Consider the following 26,111-nt stretch of genomic DNA (forward strand, 5'->3'; position numbering starts at 1 on the left):
TTATTGATCAAGTTGAGAGATTAAGACTAAATTTAGAGTCAGAATAATGGAATTATAGCAGTGGAAAAGTTTGTTTACTCGGGAAGAAAGGGATAAACACCTTCCCCTGCTTTCTGATTTATGTGGGGGGAAAAGACGTATTTATCATGTCGCCTAGATGACAAAAACAATAAATAAAATTTAAAGTATTTTAGATGTGCACACTAGACGGAAATTCGTGGAGGAGCTGCAACATTGAATGTTTCACTTTTGCAACAACTTTTCTAGATAGGCAACCCAAAATATCACCTCTTATCTTATCAATTTTGAACGCAGTGTGCGGAAAATGTAAAAATTAATCGTTTTGCATCTTTCATAAAATGCAGTTGCCTCCCACATGCGAAAACACAAACAACTCATTTTCGCTTGCCCCCATTCCTTGCTTATCCGTTCAAAATGAAACATTTCCATGGAATTAAATCCGATACTTTCCCTCCCGAAAACATTTTCAGTAAGTTTATAACAGAGAAATTATTATGCTGAGTTAGTGCCTCGTCTGTTCCACTGCTCCACAAACTTCTGTTTGTTATGCACCTCATTCAGACACAGCCTGCAAACTTTTCTCATTTTGTGTGTACCACGTTGCAACTAATTAGTATATAATTGTGAATACAAATCACGTACTGACCAGGATATTAATTAAGTCTGTCGTTCACCCTTTTGACTAACTTTTCATTGAGCCAATAATTACAAAGACTTGTCAACTATTTTCCTGCTTAAACTATGTAAAATTTATTGCGGTCCATATCTTGCTTATTTGTGAAGCAAACTTAAGTTATTGGTACTCATTTTATGCAAAATTTCATACAGAATCCAAAAGTGTCATAATTCTTCCTGTATATCAACAAATAACGTAATTAGAAGCGATTGAAGTTTTAGGTGGTTGCTAAACGACACACGTAAACGGTTTCGTATAACTGTCGTGAAGTTAAGAAATGTTATCATTTTTGTAATCAAATTTGATTCAAGAAATAGTATAAAAAATGTTGCGTCGCGTGAAGCGGCTCTAAAGTGGATAAATAAATGAGCAGATGCTAAAAAGCGTCTATTAATTTCCTCGTTTTTTTCTGGCGAGGGTTTATAATGTAGCGATGACCGAAAGGATATTAATTATTTAGATCTTCTAAGCCCTGAAAACCGACCAGTCCCATAAAACATGAAAAAGTTGCGGTTTAGTATCTCGACCTTTTTTTTGGGAATTAAACCAAACTGCAAATTAACTTCTTTTTTATGGTTATGCCAGGTAATTAAATTAAAACGTTGCTCGAGCTTATCCAGTTTAGTTTTTATCAAACGTAATACCCTGTAAAAGCCGTATTTTTAAGTCCGAGCTTTGAGCTTATCTCAGCCCTCATCGTCATATTTGCGTAGAGGTAAACGAGCTGTGGTATGCATTTCACCTAAAACACCCGAAACCAAAAGTACATCGATACCACTAAAATTCCCCTTCGTTCTTTTAAAAGTTGGCTTAAAAGAATTAAAAAGTAATTGACTTTTTAATGCCGCTGTGATGGGAAGATCTCGCTTCATGCGGTCATCTTTTATCTTTGGTGTTTTTTAACTACTTCAGCGCTTTACGCTAGAAGGAATTTTTTGAATAATGCAAAAGGAATAAAATCAATCTGTGCACTTATCTACAGTTCATTTGATTCGCCGCATCAATATCGGAATGATGGAACAGTGAAGTTAACGGGTAAAAAATGGTTCTTTGCGAGGAAAAGTGCGAGATAGGCCATCGAAAGCTAAAAATTTATAATGAAGGTTTTTCAGCGGATGGTAGAAAGACGACTTTATGCGTATTGATGTGATATCGATTTGGGTTACTTCAGTGTTAATTTTAAGTTTGTGATAGTCCCTCAATGTCCAAAGTTAAAAACTCATTAAAAAAAGTTTACTCTTTTCCCATGACGGTCAGTGTTAATTTAGAGTCAGAATATTTTATTTCCAACATTCACACATTTTAGCTTTAAAGTCATATAAATTCTAAGAATTATCATTTATATGAATAAATTCGTGACGAGAGCGGAAATTGTCAACATTTTCTCAAAAATTCGCGAGACGTCTTTGTCTAACCTCATCACTAATTTCTTATCGGTCAAAATTTGATTTCAACATGCAAATACCGATTTGGATATACACAGCTGTTTATAAACACAACATTTACTTTCGTGACATAATTCTTTGCTAATATAGGTACTTCCTGCTTTAACAGAAAATTAGTCTTATTTCCTTAATTAGAAGCTGCTAATTTCTACGGAAACAAAAACAAAAGTGTTACTTACATTTTTTCATGCTCCGCAAAAGTGACCGACTTATCCACCGCAACGCTGTGACGTATCGACGGCTGTTTTCTAAAATTCCCTGTAAACTCAACAATACCACTCCATTTTCCTCATTCCCATTAAACTTACCATGATATTTCGCCCTCAAAATCGTCAGACTGCTAATAACTGTAGCGCGATGTGACGAAATCTTCACGCCCAGGTCTTTAAGATCGGCTTCGGAAAACTCGAGCAAATCCTCGACGCCGTTAAATTTCTGGAAGATGCTTTCATATTGATGGAGATCCATCGATTTCAGCCACTGGTTTACGTCAATATGCTTCGTGGTTTTATTGTCAGTTGAGGAAATAGCATTGGATTTGAGGCGAGATTTCGATCGTAGAGGAAGAGAACCGAACCGGGCCCAAGATAAGTCTGCAAAATAAAGGTGGATTTAACAGGAAGTTAAATATTTTTGAAACTTTGTGCGGATGTACATATTGAGTTAAATTTTACTGCTTACTTCGCCCGAATATTTTCATGGTGTCAAGACTAGTCGGAAGCTAATAACCGAATGCATCTAATCAGACTATTTTTTGAATCATTTGTAGATAACGATATAGTTTTGCGTGGAGTTTCTCGATCAATAAAATTTTGGGGTTATAAAATAGATAGAACACCAGCTGGATCGCGAAAATCACTTCATTGTGACGATTATTTAAATAAATATTTGCAAAATGTGGTGAAATATGATAATGAATAAGCTGCATTACACACGGATTTGTAGAAAAAACATGCGTAAAAATGTAAATAAGCGTATCAAAATACGTCAGTTTATTTCTTCTAATTCCGTCCGTATGCAGAGAGTAATACCTTTACAAAATTTTGCATTTTAATCTGATTCACTTCTCTTCTTCATTCCTGCTCTACTTGCTCATTAAATTTGAACAGTACGTCCCTAATTAACTTCGTCTAGGCAACACGTAGATAAAATATGTTTCATAAATCATAAAAATGTTCAACTTATTTTAAAACTGTCTTCATCAAACAAGGTACTTTTCAGGGCAAAAGACAATGAAACGTCTAACCTCATTTTTGGCTGATAAGGAAATCAGTGGAGTTATTGTATTCATTTTGTCATGTTTGATTTTTCTTCTAATTTATACTCACTTCTTTTCAACATCTTTGAACATTCGATTGGTTGATCCATTTACACGTTTCACAGTAAACACATTTATTGATTTTCTGATAATTATTTTTGTCAATAACTATTTTTCTGACACTATCAGTAATGCATAGGTGTAGATAAAATACATTTTGTGAGATTATTATTGTTGGTGGTAAATGCTAATTAACTGATATGGAATAAATTCATTTAGAATAATAATTGTAATTTTAATATTTGTAAGTTTAAAATTTGTGCAAGTTGCGCAATGGTTCTAAAGTTCAGATGCAGCGTCTAAAGATAGGTATGTAAAAAGCGTCATCAAGATAAGCTACTTGATGTCATAAAATGATTGAAACTACTGCTGATCATTTTAAACACGAAAGAACTTGTAAAAAACTGTGATTAGATAGTGTTTAAATTAAAACTAAATCATTAAATTATTAATAGTAGTATATTTGTTTTAGAAATATGTATTTAAAAATTTTGGCATTCTCGAATACCCAAAATTTTTGATCTATTAAAAACGATTTTTTTTTCGCTGCTAGAAATTTTACACTCATTGACCTTTCAACTTCATTTATGACATTAACATGATTCATGATATTGCCTGACACAATGGTAGCGATTAGAATAAAAATGAAATAAAAATAAAATGAAAAATAATTTATTACAACGTGTAGGTGTAGTTAAAATAATCTTTTGTGGCACACATTGTTCTTCACTTTAGCAAAAAACTTTCCGCCCTCTTTAACTCTTAGCAATAATTCATTGAAATAAAAAAGTGCACGTAGTGGCCAGAATAAAAATTCCCGCGCATTCACAGGGGGCCTCCCAACAATTCACATTCTCAGCGTTTCAAAACCGACCTTCTTTGAACCAAGCCACTTTAAATGTGCAAAATGATAAATCACATGTTCGTGCTATTACTTATTGCATGACAAAAGTAACTGTATATAGCAACATTGATGGATATTAACATTAATAATGAAAGAGCCGCTGACTTGATTAAAAGTTAATAGCTGAAAATATACAAAGAATTGATAGCACTGGCAGATGAAATTGATAGTTGCATAAAAAATTGATTTCGTGTCAAATGCTCGAAAGAGAATATTAATAAACCAGTAATGATGTTTAAGCATGTGTTGTCATTTATTTCTTTCAATATCGTGACGTAAATCTAAAGTAGTTCGTCTTGCAATCATTGAGCAGATGCGACATTATCATTATTTAATGAAAGGCACGAAATTCAGAGATACATACTGGAATCCCTCCGTTTTTTCGGCTTGCTGGCAGTTTTCCCCATGATGCCACTTCACCCACTTCCTTATTGCACCCTCACTATGCACATTATCTAAAATACACAACGATTAGATAACACTCAACGTCCAAGACCTGCATTTGATTATTGAACATTGCAGAATGAAACAATTCCACTTGACCACCCACAACTACGTGATGTTTATTATAAACAAAAACCGCGCCGCCACCACCGCCGCCAACGCACGAGATATAAGATTTTGCTCACGTAACGTGACCAAGTCGCGGTCTGTTTAAGAACGGAGATGCAGTTAGATAGGATTAAGATGCGACTTGATGTTTAGGCGGAGGAAGTATAAAGTTACAAGATGAAAAGTTCATTTCTTCTGGTCCTATGAGGACCGGAAGAGAGGTTTTGCCCCCTCCTTTTGTGATGGACACATGGGAGGTAGCATTTGGTGTGACGGTTGGACGTGTTTTTGATTTTTTATTGGGGCACATGTCATCCTCGATGACTCTATAAATTATCAAGATCGTTTCTACGTGAGGAAAATGTCGGCTAAATGTTGATAACCTTGTAATATAATTTATATTAATGGTCCGGATTTATAATAACCAGAGACCAGCATATCTACATCCATCTGTCGTATCTTGGTGGTAAATAAAAGATCAAAGTCCTGGAAATTGAAACGTGGATGTCTTACTGTGCACATTCACAGTCATTCCGGGCAAGTGTTACATTTCTGGCGTTTTTTCCAACAAAATTTACATTTCACTCGAAATCGTGGATGAATGAGGTACTGGATTTTATCGCCGATGTTTTCACTCGGGTTACGTGCTATTGTACAGCAATCACTGATTCTTTGTTGGTTTTTACACCTTTTGTTGAACAAACCTCCTACGGTAGCGCCGTTTATCGGCTCTCGGAACAAATGTCTTATTGTATTGTTATGATAAATATGGCTTTTACGGTCTGTAAAAATAGGACGATTGACTTGAGATAACGGGTCAGATAAGGTGACTGCCACAGTTTTACGGGAGGTGGGAAAGTCTAAAATTTGCATGACTTCTAGAATATCACAAATAAAGCTCATAAAGATACAAGGTATATAAACTCATTATAAGTAGGTATTTTTTTTATCTGCCTTGTCCTATTAATCCAAATAATTATTATTATTATCTACCCATTGAATCATCCGTTTGAAAACACTTTACCCCGACACTGCCAAACTTGTTTAAATATTTAGACTGTGACCAAATTTGCCGAAATCAACAAATAAAATTTGTATATTTTTAGAGTTTCCAATATTTGGTGAGCGCTCCCATTAAATATTTCTAGTATATAAATATTTCCGCCAACGTTTGTGTTAATTTGGTGCCTAATTAATTGCTGCATAATTTCAGTTTGATCGTACGTGAAATTAGAATTTTTAATTACGAAAAAAATCAATACAATGTTGTTTACCTGCCGTGAATAAATAATTCACTGCAATTCCAGGCAGTATAGGAAAACTATGCAATTTATTACCCACCAGATTGAGCAATATTGTAATTCCACCCATAAACAATCGACACAAACTAGCCATTCTTAGAAGTCTGCATACATTTAGATTTCACGACAATATGAGTTTCTTTATACCAGCCGATAAGAAGAGTTTCTACCTCAATACATCTAAATTTCTACTTGCCCACTGCTCTGATACCATCGAGAACCAACGTGGGTGTTGTTGCATGGTAATTTTTATAAACAAAATGGGCGTGTTGATGACAAAAATCTATTTTAATATGATGCTCTCAGTTTTCAATTATAATAAATTGAGCTGGAATCAGCAATTGATCAACCTCAATAAGGACAATAGATGTGTTACTAAAGCTGGGCAATTCTCTTTACCTTGATTGGTAGCGAGGTTATACCTCAGATTTGTGTACGGAAATAACTGGGTTAAGTAGAAGCTTCTAACCTTGTGAAGTAATTTCGCTTATCAGTACCAAAAAAAAAATATTTAACAGTACCGTTCTGCAACATTGCTGTTCTGAAAGGGGGCCATAAATGTATGATTACATACTTAGATTAGAACAGCCTCCTCAAAGCTAACCTTTCATTAGTGACGCAAGAGTTGCAAAGTTACTTTAAAAAGTGTAAATTAAAGAATTTGTTACGAAAGCGGAACTCTAAAAATTAATTTTTCGGAGGTGAAAACCACCAAAACATCACTTCATTGTGGCATGGTCAACTACTTATTTAACAATTAACAACCTCCTTGGTGATAAACTCTTCACTTCTCACGTAAACAATCACACAAACTGAGTCTTCAGTTAGCACTAAAAATCGAAAGTAGCGCACCGACAACCGATCTATTGGCGAACATTGTTAAAACTACTGAAGTTTACAACTTGCAACATGATGGCAATAAACAAGCTATAATACGACTACGTCAACAAGGACGCATATTAATGAAAAGTCCCCCGTCAGATTTTCAACATTTTACCGCCGACTTTGTTCGTACCGTTCTTCTGTTGAATACAGAACGCGCTACGTTATCACTGGCCACTTATCTAAGCGCGCTTGGTACATAAACGATGTAAATAATTTAGGATTATCTCGAAAGATTGTGGCGTGGGAGATAAAAGATAAGAGAGGGTACCAATTTTTTCAAGTTCAATAATAAAGAGATTTATTTATTGGCCGGTTTTGGGGCGTTGACTCGGGATGGAGGAGGTGTTAAATTGACCACAAGCTTTTATTTAATTTATTTATGTTGAAGTTAACCGGCTTATATTAGCAAAGCCCAATCTAAATAAAATGAAATAAAAAAAACAGTTTGGACCAATTAAAGATAGCAAAAGATCCAAAGGATGCAGGGATTAAAATAGAAGCTATCCGTGAGGAATTCAAGATGATAAAGGTTAAAAAAACAAAAAAAAATCTTAAAATATGTAATTTAGCAAGAAGAAGTTGAAAATAATGCCTAGAATTGTCAAACCTTTATAAAGAATGAAGAAGAAGGAAGATTAACAGAATAAAAATGTTTGAAACAATTAAAAACATTGGAGACAACGTAATAAAATTATAATTTGCAAAGCTCTTCCAAAATTTTGTTCAATGAACATCTGCAATCTGTTCCACAACCACTATAAAAATAAGTTTTCTGCAAACCCGTTACGCGCACACTTCATTCATGTGTTGAAAGTATAAAACTCAATTACTGGTTTGTGACCATGTGGGTAGTTCATTATTAACGAAACCTAATTTGTTATGTCACAAATATCCGTTAGACGAATTTATTGATTCAACATGTTAACTTACGGTCCAATTTTTTGTCTTTCTGTTCAAATTTTACTACTGGCGTAGGAATTTTATTACAATTAGACAGTCAAAATCTAACGGTTTCACACCGGGACACTTATTTAAATTAATTATATAATGTTTCTTTATGTGATGTGGTTAAATCAAAAGCCAAACAAATCACTTTACACTTATTAAGTAATTTAAAGAACAGAAAGCTGCCTTCTAATTCAATTATCGTACGGCAAGAATGACAAAATTCAATTTACATTCTTTGTAATATTCTGAGTATGTAAATTTTATTACTTTCAAAGAGCTTAGACAAAAACGAGTTAATGGAAGTCATGTCTATAAATAAACAATTAAGTATAATAACCTTCTCTTGACCTTAACCTCTTCTTATTATTAACTATTACTTTTACATTAAAAGTTATCGTCGGCCAATTACATTTCCATTGACAAACACAAGAGGAGATAATTTTTATTTGACACCTCCCGGACTAAATTTCAACAAAAACATTGACACCGGTAATACAACACCTACTCTAATTTACAACTTGCGCTTAATTAAGCCATGTAATCTATTCGTGGTCGAATGGGGTTACTTTACTTCAATAATTTAGCACCAGGATAAGTTAGATCAGCAAGGACACCAAATGTAGAAACTCATTCTCAAAACTCATTAACCACACTTCTACATTACCTGTTGTGCTATTATTGCTGCCCACGAGCTTCACCTGGTCTCACCAACGCAATCTTGCAAGTAATAATCTTACATTACTTTTTACACGATTGGAGCAGGTGCACTGGAGAAACTAATTGTTACATTCTTTGTTCTTTCTTTTTTATTCGAGATGTGATGTTTGAGATCTTCACCGTTATCTGTGCTCCAACGTCCGGTTATTGGTTATGGTTATGATATTATCAGATAATTAATACAGGACAGACACTCCTTCGCGTTTTATTAAATTATTAACGAGGAATTCGTAGTCGACATTTGCCAAGTGTTGGGAAAAATGTCAGGGCTAAAAAGAGCGGAAAATATGCAACAGAATCTTATGCTCTGTATTGCAAAATTTCTGCAGTTTTTTTGATTATTTGGATTTATGTGAAAATTCGCTCATTAGCCATAGGAAAACTAAGCAAGATGAGTTAAGTTTGGCTTTATAAACGAAAGTTGGGGGTTCATGAGACGATCCGTTATTCCTCGTTGATTAAGTTCACTGAAGTTTAAAGTTTTAATTTAATTTAGATAATCGACGAGCTGTTAGAAGTTTGATTGGTGAAAGGCAAGTACAGGTAAACTTTTGATTCGATTGATAAGAGAATTAATTAACCTTAATAATAAATGTAAGCCCAAATAGTTAAAAATGACGCCTACACTACCATTGTGACTTTAAAAATTATCCACATCCATTAGTCTTCGAATTTTCAATGGTTTTGTTATCTAGTGAAGCAAAGTAATTACACGAAACATTTACTAAATGGATTGGTGCAACACACGATATTCAACTATTAGCAAATTTTAGTCGAAAACAACAACAAAAATGCAATAAAATGTCATAATCCCGATCGGTTTAACTTCAAGGTGAAAAAAAATTAACAACCATTAATGGACCAAAACCCGCAGAACTGGTTTCTTTACCTGCGTAAATTTAACTTTGACTTTGAATTAATTACAAAGTGTTCATAAAATTTAATTAAAATTGCACCTACATTTATTCCATATTAAAACTCTATAAATTACCTTCCAGGAGCCGATCATGTGTGTTATAAAATCGTAAATTTATCTCTCCGGTACTTTCTTAAATATGTTTTAGTCCTTGACAAGACAAACTTTGCACAAGTCATCGACAGGTGCAGATATAAAAATCGATGAATTTATTAATGCAGAGTGCAAATTTCGCCCCATGAATATGCAAATTAGATTTCCGAGTATGTACAGAGACTGAAGATTTTGTGAGAAAAGCAAACTCAGCTAATAATGAAGTTTAAAATGTAACTTTGATGTTGAAAATTTCATAAAATATCTCGAACGATTTACAACGAAAGCAAACAACGTCATGTCTAGATCAGGCGAGAAAGCACCTAGAAACATGCAAATATCTCGTTATTGTTTCAACACAATCGAACTTTACTTATACGAGGAATCGGTAGCAATGGCGATCTTACCTGATATGGAGATGTCTGCTAGATGGTCGTGATGCGAAGAACTGGAAAAAGCCCACGTGTTTCGTGCACCCACGTGGCTCCAGATGTCACGCACGCCACTGTCTTCACCACTCCTGCACAACAAATCACGATTAATTGTTTTGATACAGATGTCGTTTACCTGCAGGACCGAAATGAATAATTTATTGATTCGGTGGGTGGTGAATTACACCATTTTTCTTGTAGAAACTGGAGCGTTATGGTGATTTGTTTGCAATTAGCATTGTAGGTATTGATTCGGGTCATTGAAGAGCGCATTTTGTAATTATTTTACATTTTTATGTCGCGATAAAGAATGATCGCCTTCGGTTATTGATTAAAAACACATTACGATAAATAATATGTAGAATTATAACAGCAAGTGTAAATAAATCTACGTACGTTCATTTAATAGTCATGCATGTATTAGCAATTTGTTGTGTAGTTTTATTATGGTAAATTAAAACATTTCTTTATCTCAATTTATTACCAACATCATTATGCCAGTGTCTCTGGAGAAGATATGCTAACGAGGGAAACAGGTAGCTGAGGAAAAAATGAAATAAGGATTCACGATAGAAGATTAAATGTTTGATAAGGAATAAATTATTGCTGTGAGATCTACAGGTTTTACAGTCCTAATATATTTTTTTATACATAGACATATATGGCGAAGATAATGGGGGAGATAGTTACAGCCTTCTGATTTACAAAGAAAATTGTGATTTTTAGAGGTGAGAACGATATTTCAAGTTGTAGGTTGAATAAAGAAAAAAATATTACATTATTACATAATTTGATAAGGCGAGTATTGTAGCACGAATGAGTTGAATAGAATGAGAGCTACAAGTAATCATATGAAATGAGTGTAATATACTATTTTTTCTACATTGCATTGTAAATAAATTTAAAAAATAAATTTGAAAGAAATTATTTTCGTTTAAGGATTTTTGACCAGTTCGGGTAGTGACAAAACATAAGTAATGCAAATTGTCTAACAAAATTTTAATTCAAATAATCATTGACGTTTTCTGCTTAATTTTGCAAAATTAGGTATTACAACGTTTGCCTTTCTTATGGTTCATTATTCCTAAATCCACATTTTCCTGATCATGATGGTGTTGATTATTGAGATTTTGATTCAACGTTCGAGTGGCATAATAACATAGCCACCATAACTAAAAAAAGTTACTGTTTTGCGCGATATAATAGAAACAATTTTCTTTATTGTGAAAAATGTATTGTTAACGCAAAGTCGAAAAAATAGTTTTTTACCCCTGAGGGAAAAAGCCCGCGTTTTCTTCCAATACCAACGGCCTCCGAACAACTTTAAAATTTAGAGAATTCAATTATGGTTGAGATGATTCTACACAAAAAAGTAGACTAGAAAGAGTTTGCTTAAATTGAAAATTATATGAAAGTATGTATAAATCAAACTTGAAAAAAGACCAGTCAAATTGGTTTAAATGAAATATTATAGTCGGAATTTTGTAACTTTGGTTTAACCCCGCCCACATGGACAAATGACGATTTGAATTTGTCGAATCAAGGAATGGCTAGCCTCCTTTACCCAACATAATAAAAAATTTGACAACTCTGGTGTCAAACTTGTCAAGAAGATTTGTAGTTTTGGGGGAGTTTAATTAATCGTTCAATTTTCGTTGATTTTGATCGTGTTTTGTCTTCTAAAGTGTGGATATTTCTACCCCGGCTTCGGGTAAATATCAATGAACTATCAAAATGTTACAGAGTAAAGCAGACTATCAGCTAAAATTCAATTGACCCAAAAAGTAGGTAGAGTTAAACCAAAGTTTTAAAATTCTGACTATAATTCAAGTTATCAACTAAAAATTTTGTTACGATACACAGTGGAACCAACGTGTAAAAAATACACAATAAAGTTAAATATTAAAATATGTACAGTATGTCCCCGGATTGAGTTCACAAGAGGAAAAAAAACGTTATTTTTCATTTTACAAAAAAATGACAAAGAAATAATATTTTTTGCTTAATTTTAAATAAATAAATCTTTAATTAAAACTCTAATATTATCAAGCTGTGTTCTTAAAATAGAAAAAAAAAAAACAAAAAATAACGAAGAACTTTTTTATTTTTTATTTTGCAAAAAATGTCAAAGGAATAAAATTTGTGCCTTACAAACCACTATTTATTTCCACTATTTGATTGACCCATTACCTGTTTTAGCACATAGTTCAATTCTAACTCGTAATTCTTTAAGACTGTTTGGAATTTTCTCAATTATTGTTAAGGATGCAATTGCATTTTTTTTTCAATTTTTTAATACTTACAAATTATTGGGTAAATTTTTCTTTAATCTTTAACGCACTATTTGATGTTGTGAATTCACAGCCTGCTATTATTTAAATACGATTACAAAATTTAATAAATAAAAATAATGAAAAAATTAATTTTAAGAGTAAAAACTAAAAATTTTGAAATTTTAATTGCAGATTTATCTGTTTTGAAATAAGCAAAAAAAGTTATTTGTCATTTTTTTGTAAAATGGAAAATAAACTTTTTTTACCTCTTGTGAACTCAATCCGGGGACATACTGTATATAAAACAAAAGAGTTGGTATAGTGTCAAAAAAATGGAATTTGTTGATTTTTTAAACGCATACTTGTTATGTGAGAAATATTTCTGCTATTCTCAGTAATTCTGCTACTTCCTGTTAGTCTAGTCCATTATTATTACTGGAGACATAAGAATTTTAAACTGCCAATGCTATTTAAACAATTTTTTAATTACGAGCATCCGAGAATTTGATTTTTTTCTGTTATTACCAATACCAATCAACAAGAACAATCAAAGAACTACAAATTGGTCCGCATACTCTGTGGTCTCTGTAATTTTAGTACGATTTCCCTGATAAAACTGTAATTGGAATTGTTTGGTCGGTTTCCCAGCAGACGTTACATTGCCCACAAATTACTCACTGTGATTACCGTAATCGACTTCTTGCGGTATTAGTCACAAGAACAACAGACTACTTTCGATAACACTGTTGTTCTTCAAAAATTTCATTAAAACCAGAAAAAAAGAATTCAATTTAAAGCCTTTTATCGAAACAACTTAAAATCCTCACTACTAAAATTATATCGGTTTAAGTAATTAAAAAAATGCAAGTAGCTTCGCGATAAATGTTTTGGGATCGTTCCATTAGCTGCGATTAAATTTAATTGGTTTACTTACATTTCACGACATGCACAAAGTGGATCACATACACATTTCCAAGCCTATCATCACCAAAGACATTTCTACTTGATCGTTATTTTATTTCTTCACAGTGTTTCTACTTTTCAAAACAAACATTCAGACTATATTCTTGTATGGTCTGCACGCGAATAACAGCTAAGAGGTTAGCCGCGAGCTACTCAGTTAAACACTGACCATACTAAGAATAAGAAAAGATGCACCATCCGAGATAATCTTATACAAGGTCGTTTGTACCGTGATGAAGAAAATGAAACTTGTAAAGTAATTGTACCGGTCAGCTTCTTTCATGGTATGTGAGAATTGGAGGGATTTTTATGGCATCGCCTTGGATTCGCGTCGTAAAGAAGCCAACCGAAATTAATTTAAATAGTGATTTTAACGTGGTTGAAGTTGATGGGGTTGTCCATCAAGGCGGTGTTACTAAAAGACGTGTTATTATTCATGTTTTATTTTTTATGTCGTCTCTTGTAAATGGTTCTTTGACAAGTTGTCTTTAATCCGATGATTGCTAAAGGCAATAATAATTAATCTTAAGATCTGAGCATTTCCATAATTAACTGGCATTTCTGTATTTGCATTTCCAAAAAAAGACATACGAGTTACAAATAAACAAAGTGTTATTTTTACGAGCTGTAATGAAGTTGCCGCTGCTGAGTTGATGTCGGCATAAACTGCTTGTGATTTACGATTTACATAAAAAGGGGAATTTTTCATGTAGATTAATGACATTTATTAACAAATTGAAACAGATGACAAGTGTTAATTTATCAATTGTGAAATTTAATATTTAGCATTGCACACTGAAAATGTATACCAATACCAAGGTTGCATACCGCCGAGGGATTACTTTATTCCATTGTTTAGGTGTTTTATATTACCCAAAGAATGTGCGACCGTTTTCAAAGCAAGAAAATAATCACTACGTGTATTCCAGTATTCCAAGAAACTCAATTATTTCCTTTTGATTTATTCCAAAGATTTACGCAACGATTCTTGTTGTTTCACTGCACTTTTTTTGCGTGAGAGTAATTTACATAATAGGGTTGAAAACAAAGTGATTACCACGCGAGAGTGTAGCTTGAAATTCAAAGCGCCTTAGTCGCGGTATGTAATTAGACCAGAGCATCAATCATCGTACTTGATTGAACCGTTTAACTCAAGAACACAAAGAAAATTAAATTGTTTATTATTCTCAGGAGTGGGTAATTTCTCAAATATCAGAGTTTCGATCAAAATATTCAAAAACTACAGAAAACTTGTGCTTAAACTCAGTGGGGACATCTCTTGGTGTTTCATTTAAGCAACAAAAAATCCGGTTGTCTATAAAGATTAAAATATTTATGTCAAACAATGTAGCAAAAATAATTTGCGCTTGAATTGAAATCTTAATCGATGGTTGTAAAATTATTTCAAATATTTGTGACGTAATATTGTAAACTGTAACAGAGCCTTGTATCGATTGAAACTTTAAATATTCCAGTCGCCACTAGATGTCGCTTAATAGAACAATACAAAAGACAAAAATAATCTTTAACAAGTAAAATTAAAAAAAATAAATAAATATATACAAATTTTTATTAGTATTAAATCTTAGCTACAATTCTGTAAATATGTATTACATGAGATTCTAAACAATAATTAAATAATTAAACTATTTAAATATTTTAGAATCCATTAATTTTATCAGTTTTGTAAAACATTGTTTCACTTTTTGACAATGTGAACATATGCAACGACTATTTACTTACACTCTGTCAGCTTAAAATTGGAACTCTGACGGATAGATGGCGCCATAGAACTAAACTTTGTGGGATTTGGGTACAAATTAAAAACATTTTCGATGCCAGATAAACACTTCTAAGGCTTTAATAAAACCGAACTGGCATAGCACTTCTAACAGTAGAAACAATTTTCGAGCTATAAACTATTCACAGATACAACATCCAAATCGAAATATTTTTTATGAATTTGTGCCTATAATGTAGTTTTGAGAAATTTATGACTTTTTTCCAGATATTTTTGTATTTGAATATTTTTTTTTGTAATTTTGGTGGATGCGCCAGGACATTTTTTTTTCTACAACCACGTGATTGGGCAGTATCATTATAAAAACAGAACAGAAACTGAATAAAAGTGAATTCGTTTCTGCAGTAACACATTTCTTACGTGTTGGTGGCGCTGTCACTGATTTTGACATTTTAGAGGTCCTATAAACAAAATCAAAGAAAAATTTTTTTGTAGACAGCCAGAACTACCAACAGGTTTCAAATTTCAAAGTCTGCCTGGCGAGAAAAAATAAAACTAGTCCGATTTTAATAAAACATGCAGTCATAACTCCACATTTTTTGCAAATAGTCTCGACTAGAAAGTGCTCCGAATGGTTAATTCAGTTTAGCAATGGCATAAAACAGACTTTAAAACGGCATAAAACAAGTAAGTATAGTGTCTTCTAATACCTATTCGTTCCGCCATTCGTTTTGTTCCCATATTTTATGCACCGTTCTCTTTTTTCTCCATATTTCAATGAACTCAACGTTGCAATTGCAGTAGGCCGTGTAATAGATTTTCCGGATAGGAAAGGGAATACAAATGGCTATAGAAGGGGCTCCACCGTGCTATGGATCACCCCAATGGAGTACCGCCTCCCCTAGAGGCCGTCTTTATCGAGTAATCGTTTCGAATCCAATTGATCTATCAATATGTATAACGTCTTAACTTTTACTGTCGCCTGCTGGTTCTACGTTTATTTAGCACCCCTTGGATTCGAATTGAATTGATTATTTTTAGTTGCTTTACGACAACAAAACGCTAAAATACATACGGACTAACTTCCATAAAATCCCCCATCAAGTGTGAAGTTGTTTTGTTGGACTAAAACGGGGACTTGGATATTAGACGAAAATATTAATAATTCACGTCTGGAAGCGCATGCTGTTTGTTTAAGGCGGCAATTTGTCCCCTGAAAAATGTTTATAGCAAAAATCAGCATATTTAAATAATTCAGGACGCGTTTCTATTACAAATACATTGCATAGAAAACACTGACAGAACATAAGTTTAAGTCTGAACAACCGTAATATAAAGATTCTGAAAGATTGCAGGCGATTTTTTCATGTCGGTTTGACTCTTGGAAGCCTTTACTTACACTTTTCACGTCGCAACAACCGAACTAATGGTTTCAGCAGGTTTCACTGACTGCATTTAAATATTAAAAAAAGAGCGAAAAATATTACGATCAATTTTAAATGTCCCCGGCGATAAAAAACGACGCGCGGGAGTGGCCACTACTTGAACTAATCCCATTAGACTTCATACTCCAATTTAAATATCTCATTAAAGTGATTGTCTAAAGGTTGCTATCTCGGATACCTATCAGCTGTATTTTCCACTTTGCTGAGGGTGCGTTATGTTAATAGACCTAAAAATGCTGTTTCGAGATTCCAAAAAGATTCATATCTACAGCCACATCATAAATATAACATCAACGCCACTGCCCCACCTCCCCTCCCTATAATGGTGAAGTAAGCGCTTAATATGACGTAAAAATGAAGCAATTACCATTAAAAAAAGCGTATGAAAATAAGCGGACAGTCGAGTGTAAAACTGTAATGTTACTTAGCGGCAAATTTTCATTAAACATGCAAAGTTTCGCTAATATGGACCTGGAAAATGAGAGGGAAAATCCTGGCGCTCGCGATTAAACAAAGCAAACGAGTAGATTTCTTCAGCGGGCTAATTGCGTTTCGCAATTCTGCATACGAATTTGTGTTTTCATTGGTAACAAGCTTGGGCGAGGCGGACAATTAGAATTTTAGAGATACTAACGTGTATATGATTTTGCGAGCAAAATGTTGCTTGATTAATTCTTTACTAGCCTTCTAACGACTTGACGTAAAATTTTATCCGCCGCCCCCGTGCGCTGGTAATTACAATTTGCATTTTGTTACCCGCTCTTTATACATTTTGAATGCTACTGGTTCACTTGCGTTTCTTTATTTTTAACACATGTGAAATTACTCCGCCGGTTTGTTACCCGTACACATTTATTTTCCCTTAAATCGTTCCTCGAAAAAATCTCAACCTGATACCCCACTTGCGAGTTTCCCATCAAACTGATTGAAACATTATAAAAACATGCACACCACCGACAACTATTTATCTTCCTTCGCTCAATCTCGAAACTTTAAAATTTCACTTATTGCTTTGCTTCGGGTTTGGTTTTTAATAATACTAAAAGCTGCGCCAATTTCTGAGGCCAGATTTTGCCCAGCCTTTACCAAAATTTCCAAGTTTGTGTAGGTAAAAAAATTACAGCCCTCTTTAGATTTGTCTTAAAATTTGATAAATGCATACCCTTTGATTTTTACAACAAGAATTTAAACCTTTTTAGATGATGCCTACATTTTTTTACATTTTGAACTAATTTCCTTATTTCTAGGAACATTTTCTCTCGGCTTTAACAGTTTCAGAAATATAAAACCCAATTTTTTATTTGCTAAAAATGGTGGATGCGCCGGGTTAAATAAGCTATACATCTAAACAAAAGCTTTAAAAAAACTTAAGAAACTTACTTACATGAAAATAAGCTTAAAAGTAAAGTGCAGCTGCAACTTACTTCAAAAATTTCCCAATTGAAAGTCGAAGACTTGCAACTCCTAACAAAATATGCCAGAATTGCTCATATGTAGATCGCTCGATACCACACCCATCAGCATCGATATCAATTTTCCCCTACATCAAAATTGTTAACGCCAATAATTAGTGCGCACCTAAAGCTGATTTAGTATTTAGTTGAGGATGGCAGCCGTTCGGATGGTTTATCGGGTTCAATTTATGCAATAGCGGGATGCAATTTGCAGAGAATGTACATGCTAGAATTCCCATTTATCAGGAGCTGTTTATGAAGCTACTTATCCCAGGGAGGTATGCGAACTCCCACTGGAGCAAATATAGGGCTCAAACCATTGGCGGAGTGAACAATCTGATTTTTAGAAAGAGTGCAGCTAAGACAAATTAAAATTCTTTTATGAAGCGCGTGTTCTGGAAACTTTACCAAGCGAAAATCAGTCGTACTTTGCGTGAAGTTTTGGTTTTGAGAGAAGAGACAAAATTCTGTTGAATCAGTCATAATGTAATGATTATCAAGTTGGATGACTTTGGTACACTTTTTTCGCTCCTGGTTGTGTTAAAATTTGTTATTTCCTTTTGCACAAATTTTTTGCACCGCACTGGTTTGCGTTGGGGGTGGAGGCGGTAACAGCGTTAGCAACCGGGAGAGTGATTAACTACAGTTCTGCAGAGGCAGTGTGAAATCAGTCCGCCAAATTAAATCCGGCCTCAGATTATTACATACCTCAGTGACTGTTCATAAATATCAACTGCCCCCATCCCCAATACCCCAAGGGTCATTCTTCAAAAATTCGATTTTTCATCGGACAAGCGAACTTCTCCTTCAGTTTGAATTGGAGGAATTTACACCATTAATAGATTGTCCAATTCATTAACGCGTGCAGGTAACTCAACAAGGTAGACTAACCTAATAAACCCGATACGGTCACAAGGGGGCGCCGGGATCGTGTTTACGCATTATCGGGATTATTAACTGATTGGTGTCAGGTTACGATTGATTCTCCTCATTACGTGATTACTTTACCATCTCCCATGATGGAAAGTCAGTAAACACTTGACGATTTTAATTTTATAATGGCAATTAAAGTGATGCGACTCGGCGAACTTTCCACACAAAAGCTGATACTAATACAATAAGGATTTTTTTAAATTTGCCGGGCTAGGTTACTTCATTTCCGTTGCAATATGAAATAGAGTACTCTGTACTGATAACGCACTTATATTTTCTCTTCCATAGCATTAATTACTCCACGCCTATATTTTTTTAAAGAGTTTTGTTAGCTTTAATTCCATATTTAACGGCTCAATAAAAAACAGTGTTATCCAGTTAAACGTCCATGCCAAGCAAGTGGCAGAAGGCGAAGTAATCATAATCGTCAAGTGTAAAATAACACTTATACGAACCAGTTTCAGAAATTAGAATAAAACAGTAAAGTCTCTAATGCGTTTCATTAAATTAGTAAACGTTTTCCCTACTCGTATATGCAATTACACACAAGTCGGATTATTATTTCTTCTTCCTGAAGGGTTGTGTAATAAAAAGGTTAATTATATAGTTCGGGGCGCGACCCTTATAGCTTTACGCGAAGACCCCCTTCATCGGAAGTCTGTGAATATTTGCTTAACGCCTCCGACCCTTGTGTGAATGGGCTCGCGGTGGTTTAGCGCCGGTGGCTTGACCCCACCTTTTAAAAGGACCCTGTCGTTAACTCGCTCGGTAATTACAATTACAGGAGAAACAAAAAAATATGTCTGTGGCCAAAAAATTATAATATTAACGACAAGGTCCACCAAAGTCACAACATAACAGCCCAAATGCTTTAAGTGCTGGAACATCTATTTTTAATGATCAAGGATCAGTCATTCTAATTGATCGAGTATTTCTCCTTGATCCGTTTACGCCGTTGGTTAATGTTGTCACAAAGCAATTCCGTTATTATCCCGTAATGCAATTCACCACGAAATAACATTATAATGCAAATATGCGTATAAATTTAACATATTTCTATTGGGAAAACAACGTTATCCCGTAGGTGCTATCGTTCTTTTAAAATGACAGCCTTATCACACATCCATACACGTTGTACTGATTAAATTCAACTCTATTATATCCAATATTTTAAAATGTGTATGGGCTGGTCTTATATAACTGCATGTGCGTGAGATTTTACACAATATTGCTTATGATGAAAAAATTCATTGTCTTTTTCTACCTTGTGACAATGTGCTAATGAAAGCGAGAGACGCTGTGATGAAAGTTCGACTAGGTCTCATCGGAATTGAGTCCTGCCCTGTCGCCTAACCCTTTTCTGTCCCTTAGGTGTCGTCCTGTCGACATGAAATATCGAGGTATAATTTGTTACTATGCGATTTATTAATTAGAGGTTTTGGTAATGAGCGGATTAGCATATGGACGGTTTATTAGCTAAGTGTTTTTTTGTGTTTTCACGTTGTTTATTTTGGGGATACCTAATAATTAAACTCTATGGAGGAATATTGTTCCACTTCTATTGCTGAGCAAAAAACATACAAAAGAGAAAATGAGCAACGATAACTACAGTAGAGCTACTTCTTTTTGTTTTCTTGATTCATGTTTTTCCCCGAAGTAATATAACCTCAAATTTAAGCCATACAGATCTTACCAAAAAGAATAAGTCACGTATTGTAAAAGTCGCAATTGATAAACCATTGCTGCTTTTGAAGCTCTGCTGGTAGCAAATTTTTAACTATATTCCATATTTCAATTAAGTGAGGTTAAGTCAAGTTAGGCCAGAAATTGTACATAAAACTTGCTGCAAATTGGATCAAAATAAAGATAATTACTCACTAAGTACGATTTCGGATGCCTTCATGGTGAAATGGGTCCAAATATTTCAAAAAAGTTTAAATTTTTTCAGTCTTCTACGTCACATTTGAATGTCACCAGAACTGCACCAACTATTTGCTACTAAAGTTACTAAATCTAGGTTACCAAATAAATAAAATCAAGATTCGGTTAATATTTTAAAAAGAATAAAAGCTTGGAAGGAGTCTATATAGCAATAAGGAGCTCTCATTATTTTTTTATCGATAAAAATTTGGATTAAACTACCAGCTCTCAAAAAATTCAAACCCAACTGGCTTAAATTGAACTCATTCTTATAATACAATTTGTAAAAACTGACTCAAAGAACATTAAGAGTTTCTTAATAGACGTATTTTTATTTAAATTTAAATTTTATTATGATACTTTTGTCTCTCTGGGAGTTTTTTTCATTTGCCACTATATGTTGGTATCACTTTTTTCATAAGACAATTGTTTTTTATATGGTGGTTGTGTTGTGTGTGATTTTTAACAACAATTTCAATTGTGTTTTGCTTTCAAGTTTTTTGTAAATGGAGGAAATCAGAAAAAGTACTTCTTTTTTATGTAAGTAAATGCAATATTTATATTTGAGAAGACTAAAATATTTATAAATTTGCAAACAACCTTAGTGCAAGAAAGGCTAATCTCAAAATTTTGAGATTTTTTGTTTTATAGCGGAAGTAAACTGTTATTACAATGCTGTTTGATTGCTTTAAGGTCTAAACTTATTTAGGTATTTTGAAAGTTACAGATTTTTGAGCGGCCAATCTCATAATCTGACCATTTTAGCAAATATTTGTTAAACAAAAAGAGCCAATTTAGCCAATTTCCATTGGAATATTTTAATTTCAGCTTTTGTGAATAATAATAACGCGTTTCACGAAACAGGTGGAAACTTCTCTTCTTCAAATTGCTACACACCCTGCGTACTATCATGTTTTTTTGAAATATTATTTATTAGCATCACATATTGCAGCAGCAGCCTCTATTGTCCTCTCTATACCTAAAATTTCATGGACTAAGGCAGCTTACAGTTCACACCGCAAACAATAGCCCCGTGATTGGCTAGGGATAATCCTGGCTTACACTGACGATTGACAGGATCCATGACGATTTACCGCAACATACCCCCAATATGCTTAGGGCTGTTTGAGCAGTCAATATTAGCAATCCCGTTCTAAAGTACGCACGTGTTAAGGGTGTTGTAATTCGTACATTCCAAAAACAAATTTCTTTTTCATTCCCTTAATTATGTTATGAAAGTTTGTTTTGACGTCAGTAATAGATGGTAACACATATGTCCCATAATGTTTTCAACATGCTTTATCTGATTTTGTTCTAATTTCATTAAGTTTTCTCGTTTTTCTACATAGGACACGCGACCGTGAGAGACAGATGACACATTTTTAGGGTATTTGCATATTACCCTTCGAAGCGTCCCTTGTTGTACATAAAATTACAAGTTTACAACTAAATAACTAAATGTAAAGTTCTTGTCACTCTTTCGTTTAGCAAATTAGAGACTGTTTTAAATTAAATGCGATTAGTTTTGTCGAGTAGGTATGCAACTAACATCGCTCAAAAATTCGTGCCAAAATGATTGGGTTGGGCACGAACCATAAATTTCGGTACGATATTGACGCTTTATTAATAATCCACAAGTATTTCATATAAAACTGGCATCTGAAAACTCTTCGGTCGTGAAGTGGTCCCGAGTGTTCTATGCTTAAAAGTTGGTATCAAAAATTGTCATATCTTTGTATCTCTTGAAATATCTGTTTAGGAGAAGGGTCCCTGTTGAGACGTGAACTGAGGGACATGTATCGGTTAGTCTGATATAGGTTGGTTGCTCTGAATATGTCATGAAGCGAAATGACAGACCTGCTATATTTCGACTTATAGATTACAGAAACGTGATCCATATTTTGAGAGGAGACGAGGCGAAAAAGAAAATCGTCAGAACTGTTTTTAAATTTATATGTTTCCGAACCTTTCCAAGTCGTGTTTTTAATATCACATTATTATTATTACTAGCATTGGTCTCTGAAGGATGAAAACCTTACAAATATGGAAACGGACGAATCTCCAGAGACCTGCTACGGACATCTTCCCAGTTTACTATCAACCCGAGATATGCGATCGCACTTTTCAATAACTCTAAAAGGCGAAATTCTGTCGCTTAAACATCTACGTGAATGATAAAATTGTGCAGTGGCGGCGTGACATTTCTACATTTTTGATTTTCAGTTTTATTTTCTAACGAAGCGTTTCAATGAATAATTATAACATATTATCATAGCTCATTTGCATTTTTGCGTAGAATACCAAGGAAATATTACCCATGACACTTTAGATTTCCATTCCCATTACATAATTCGTTTTTGTAGAAATAAAACTCTTTACCTGGTATTAATACATGTTGAGAACATGTGTTTCCAGTGACCGTCGAAACGTTTCATGACAAATCCCGAGTGCCTCGAAAGCTCGTGATGCTACGCCTCAGAAAGCTGTAAGCTTACCTCTTCTGCATAAGCGGAGACATATTTTATGTCGCAAACTTCATGCATTAGTTATGACAGTTTTACCCGAAGCGGGACGGTGGTGCTTTAAATTATTTTAATATTACATGATTTCGCCCGGTTCAAATCTGGCAACGCGTTGCCGTTTGTTTTGGAGTATTTTGCTTTTGCGTGGATTTTCGTTAGCGACAAAGCAATTACTTAATTTTGGACCCTTTAAATAACTCCCAAAGTACAAATCTAATTCCATCAAATATTTAAACGCATCCCAGACGTAGCTACCTGTTTTATTTCATTTTATTGATGTATGTGACATATACGACCGGTATTTTTGATGATGTAGCCAAATTTTATTTCGTATGAGTTTTAGTATCTACTGATATAATTTAATTCAAAATCGACCTCTTGGGTGGTTTAAAGTCAAATATGATTTACTGGCTGCTGGCTTCGAGGTGACGGAATTCGATGAAAACAACATCAATTTAGGTACTTTTCCAACTCTCCAACGTCATCTCTTTGAGTGTAATTATTTCTGGTGGAGTATTCAGATTGTGCCCTCGCAACCGCTTTATTTTTAATAACGAAACCGTAAATTCGCCCCTGCATTTCCGTAGTCTGGATCGGAATTTCTTAAGAAGTGCTCCTGCAACGTTCTCAGACGACACCCTTAAAATATGGCGACATAATCCCGCCTAGATATGGCCACATATTTATAAGGTCGCCACTTTGTCATTCCTGAAGTTTAGATTGGATTTTATAATATATGTGCTTCGCCGTGGTGGTGTTGCGCGAATAAAGTAACAATGCAGAAAATTGCTAAAAGATTTAGAAGAGCAACAACCCTTTCAGGATAATTTTGACGATTTGTGATCATTATCCCATGAAAGTGAAGAGGAGTTGGTGTTTTAAAGTCCCTGCGGAGATTTTGTCACGTCCGGAAGGCTCAACTTCTCAGCTGGGGTCAATTCACGAATAGAAATGGGGGGCTGGACTGCTTCTTGCATCTACAGACTGACTGTCCGCTGTTGAATTTATTATGACGCACCATTTTCTAAATGGAAATTTTACATATTTATATTATATCTACGCTTTGCTGGTGATACTGTTCTGGCCGTTCTTGTTCCAGGCTTTATGAAAATACGTCAAGAAGTCGAACGATCTTTAGCACAAACGCAGGGAATTATTTATACAGAGGTGAAAATATTTCCACTCCAAACCAACAATTTTCTTTATTTTCTCCAACTTTTACATTCAAGCTCGATTTTTCTATTTAACGTGGTGCTCTCAAAGGTTTAGCGTAATAACGTATTTCAGTATTCGGAGCTCTTCCACTGCTTTTTCGAGAAAATAAAATGCAAACAAGACGTAACGTGTCGCCTATGTTGGCATCACATCAAGTTTGGAGCAAGCACCAATATAGGAATAATATCGATGATTGAAACACATCAAGATACACCCGTCTTGATGAGATGCGCAGGATTCGTCATTTTATGAATTTTGTTTCATATTTTATGACTCTGTCCTTAGAGACGTCATTTCGTATACGCGTGTTTTCTGAATTACCATTTCAACTAGCGATTTCGTCTACTCTACAAAATGTAATATGACCCTTTTATAACTGAGGCAATCATTCAAATTTACTGCAAATGGTCACGGGCAAAAAATATCGTGGGCTTTCAGCTTTTCAGGTTTTGCTCATGTAAGTTCTGCTTCAAATTGGATACTCAGTTACATCCTGAAAATGTATTAACTAGTTGATCGGCGCATTCACCATTTTTATTGTAGGATGCAAACTCAACATTTCAATCTTGCAGGCATTTTTTGTTTTGATTTAATTAAAATTTAAACAGTTGTGGTTTGAATTCCTCTTTATTATTCGTTCTTATCCGGAATTTTATCCAAGTTTTTCCAGAAAATGAATAATTTACACAAAAAATGCCGTATTTGGTCTGGTATCTTGATAATTCTTGAAATTACAGTTCTGTCTATGTATGCAAATCTAACATAACTGCGATTTAACTCAGTCAACAAAGACCATGAAATTCACATAATTCTAATAAATTTGAAATTTTTCTTAATTGAACAATCAATAAAAACAATAATAAGTTGATTTTTTGTGTAACATTATTTATTTCAAACACTGTTTGCATTATCTGAGTTTTTTTTTTATCCGAGCAAGGACTAGATTACATTAGATCGGATAATCGGGAGTCTAGGGTAGACCGGTGTCAACTGTAACAAAATTTAATTATTTGTTTATAATAAGTTAATAACCTAGTATCACTGATTTTTCATGACTTTTATACAACTGACACTCATCCAGAGTATTCCTACTAATTCCAGAAATTCGAATCTCAGAAACTTCTAAAGCATCCGAGAAAATTACTATAAATTCGAAGAATCGAATGTTAATAACTAATCAAATTACAAATATGTAATTATAGGAAAAAAAATTTAGGTTCAGGAAAAATTAAAAAGCTTTTCACAAGAGCGTGGTAGTCTGATACTCAAAATTTGAAAGCCTAGAAATTTTACGCAGTTGAACATAAACACCTGACTAACTACAAGTCAAAAATGTTTAAAATTGAGAACTAAAATGGGGTCAAACACTTTTATTTCGGTCGATTTTGTGGATTTCCGAGTTGTTAGCATATTTCTTTTCAATTTCTTGAATTATTTT

The 26,111-nt window shown here is 34.0% G+C and overlaps 1 protein-coding gene across 6 annotated transcripts in view; it reads right to left on the bottom strand.

The window, feature by feature from the left end:
• The window catches only part of LOC148175308 (breast cancer anti-estrogen resistance protein 3 homolog), a 28,531-nt gene extending 14,882 nt beyond the window's left edge, over nucleotides 1-13,649 (bottom strand). The window contains exons 1-4 of one of the 6 annotated variants that reach the window (XM_088035276.1): nucleotides 13,415-13,649; nucleotides 10,184-10,296; nucleotides 2,451-2,735; nucleotides 2,322-2,400 (exon numbers count right to left, since the gene is read on the bottom strand). In XM_088035276.1, coding sequence (XP_087891402.1) covers nucleotides 2,322-2,400; nucleotides 2,451-2,735; nucleotides 10,184-10,296; nucleotides 13,415-13,416 — 479 coding nt within the window. In that variant the 5' untranslated portion in view covers nucleotides 13,417-13,649. Of the gene's footprint in view, nucleotides 1-2,321; nucleotides 2,401-2,450; nucleotides 2,736-2,823; nucleotides 2,853-3,470; nucleotides 3,571-4,728; nucleotides 4,891-6,982; nucleotides 7,250-10,183; nucleotides 10,297-13,414 lie in introns of those variants that run through there. The other 5 variants (XM_088035278.1, XM_088035277.1, XM_088035279.1 and 2 more) reach the window with 5 other exon arrangements.
• Between the last annotated feature and the right edge of the window lie 12,462 nt (nucleotides 13,650-26,111).

Source organism: Gnatocerus cornutus, chromosome 5 (assembly GCF_029298725.1).
Source record: "Gnatocerus cornutus isolate USDA-ARS CGAHR chromosome 5, icGnaCorn1.1, whole genome shotgun sequence".
Classification (NCBI taxonomy): domain Eukaryota; kingdom Metazoa; phylum Arthropoda; class Insecta; order Coleoptera; family Tenebrionidae; genus Gnatocerus; species Gnatocerus cornutus.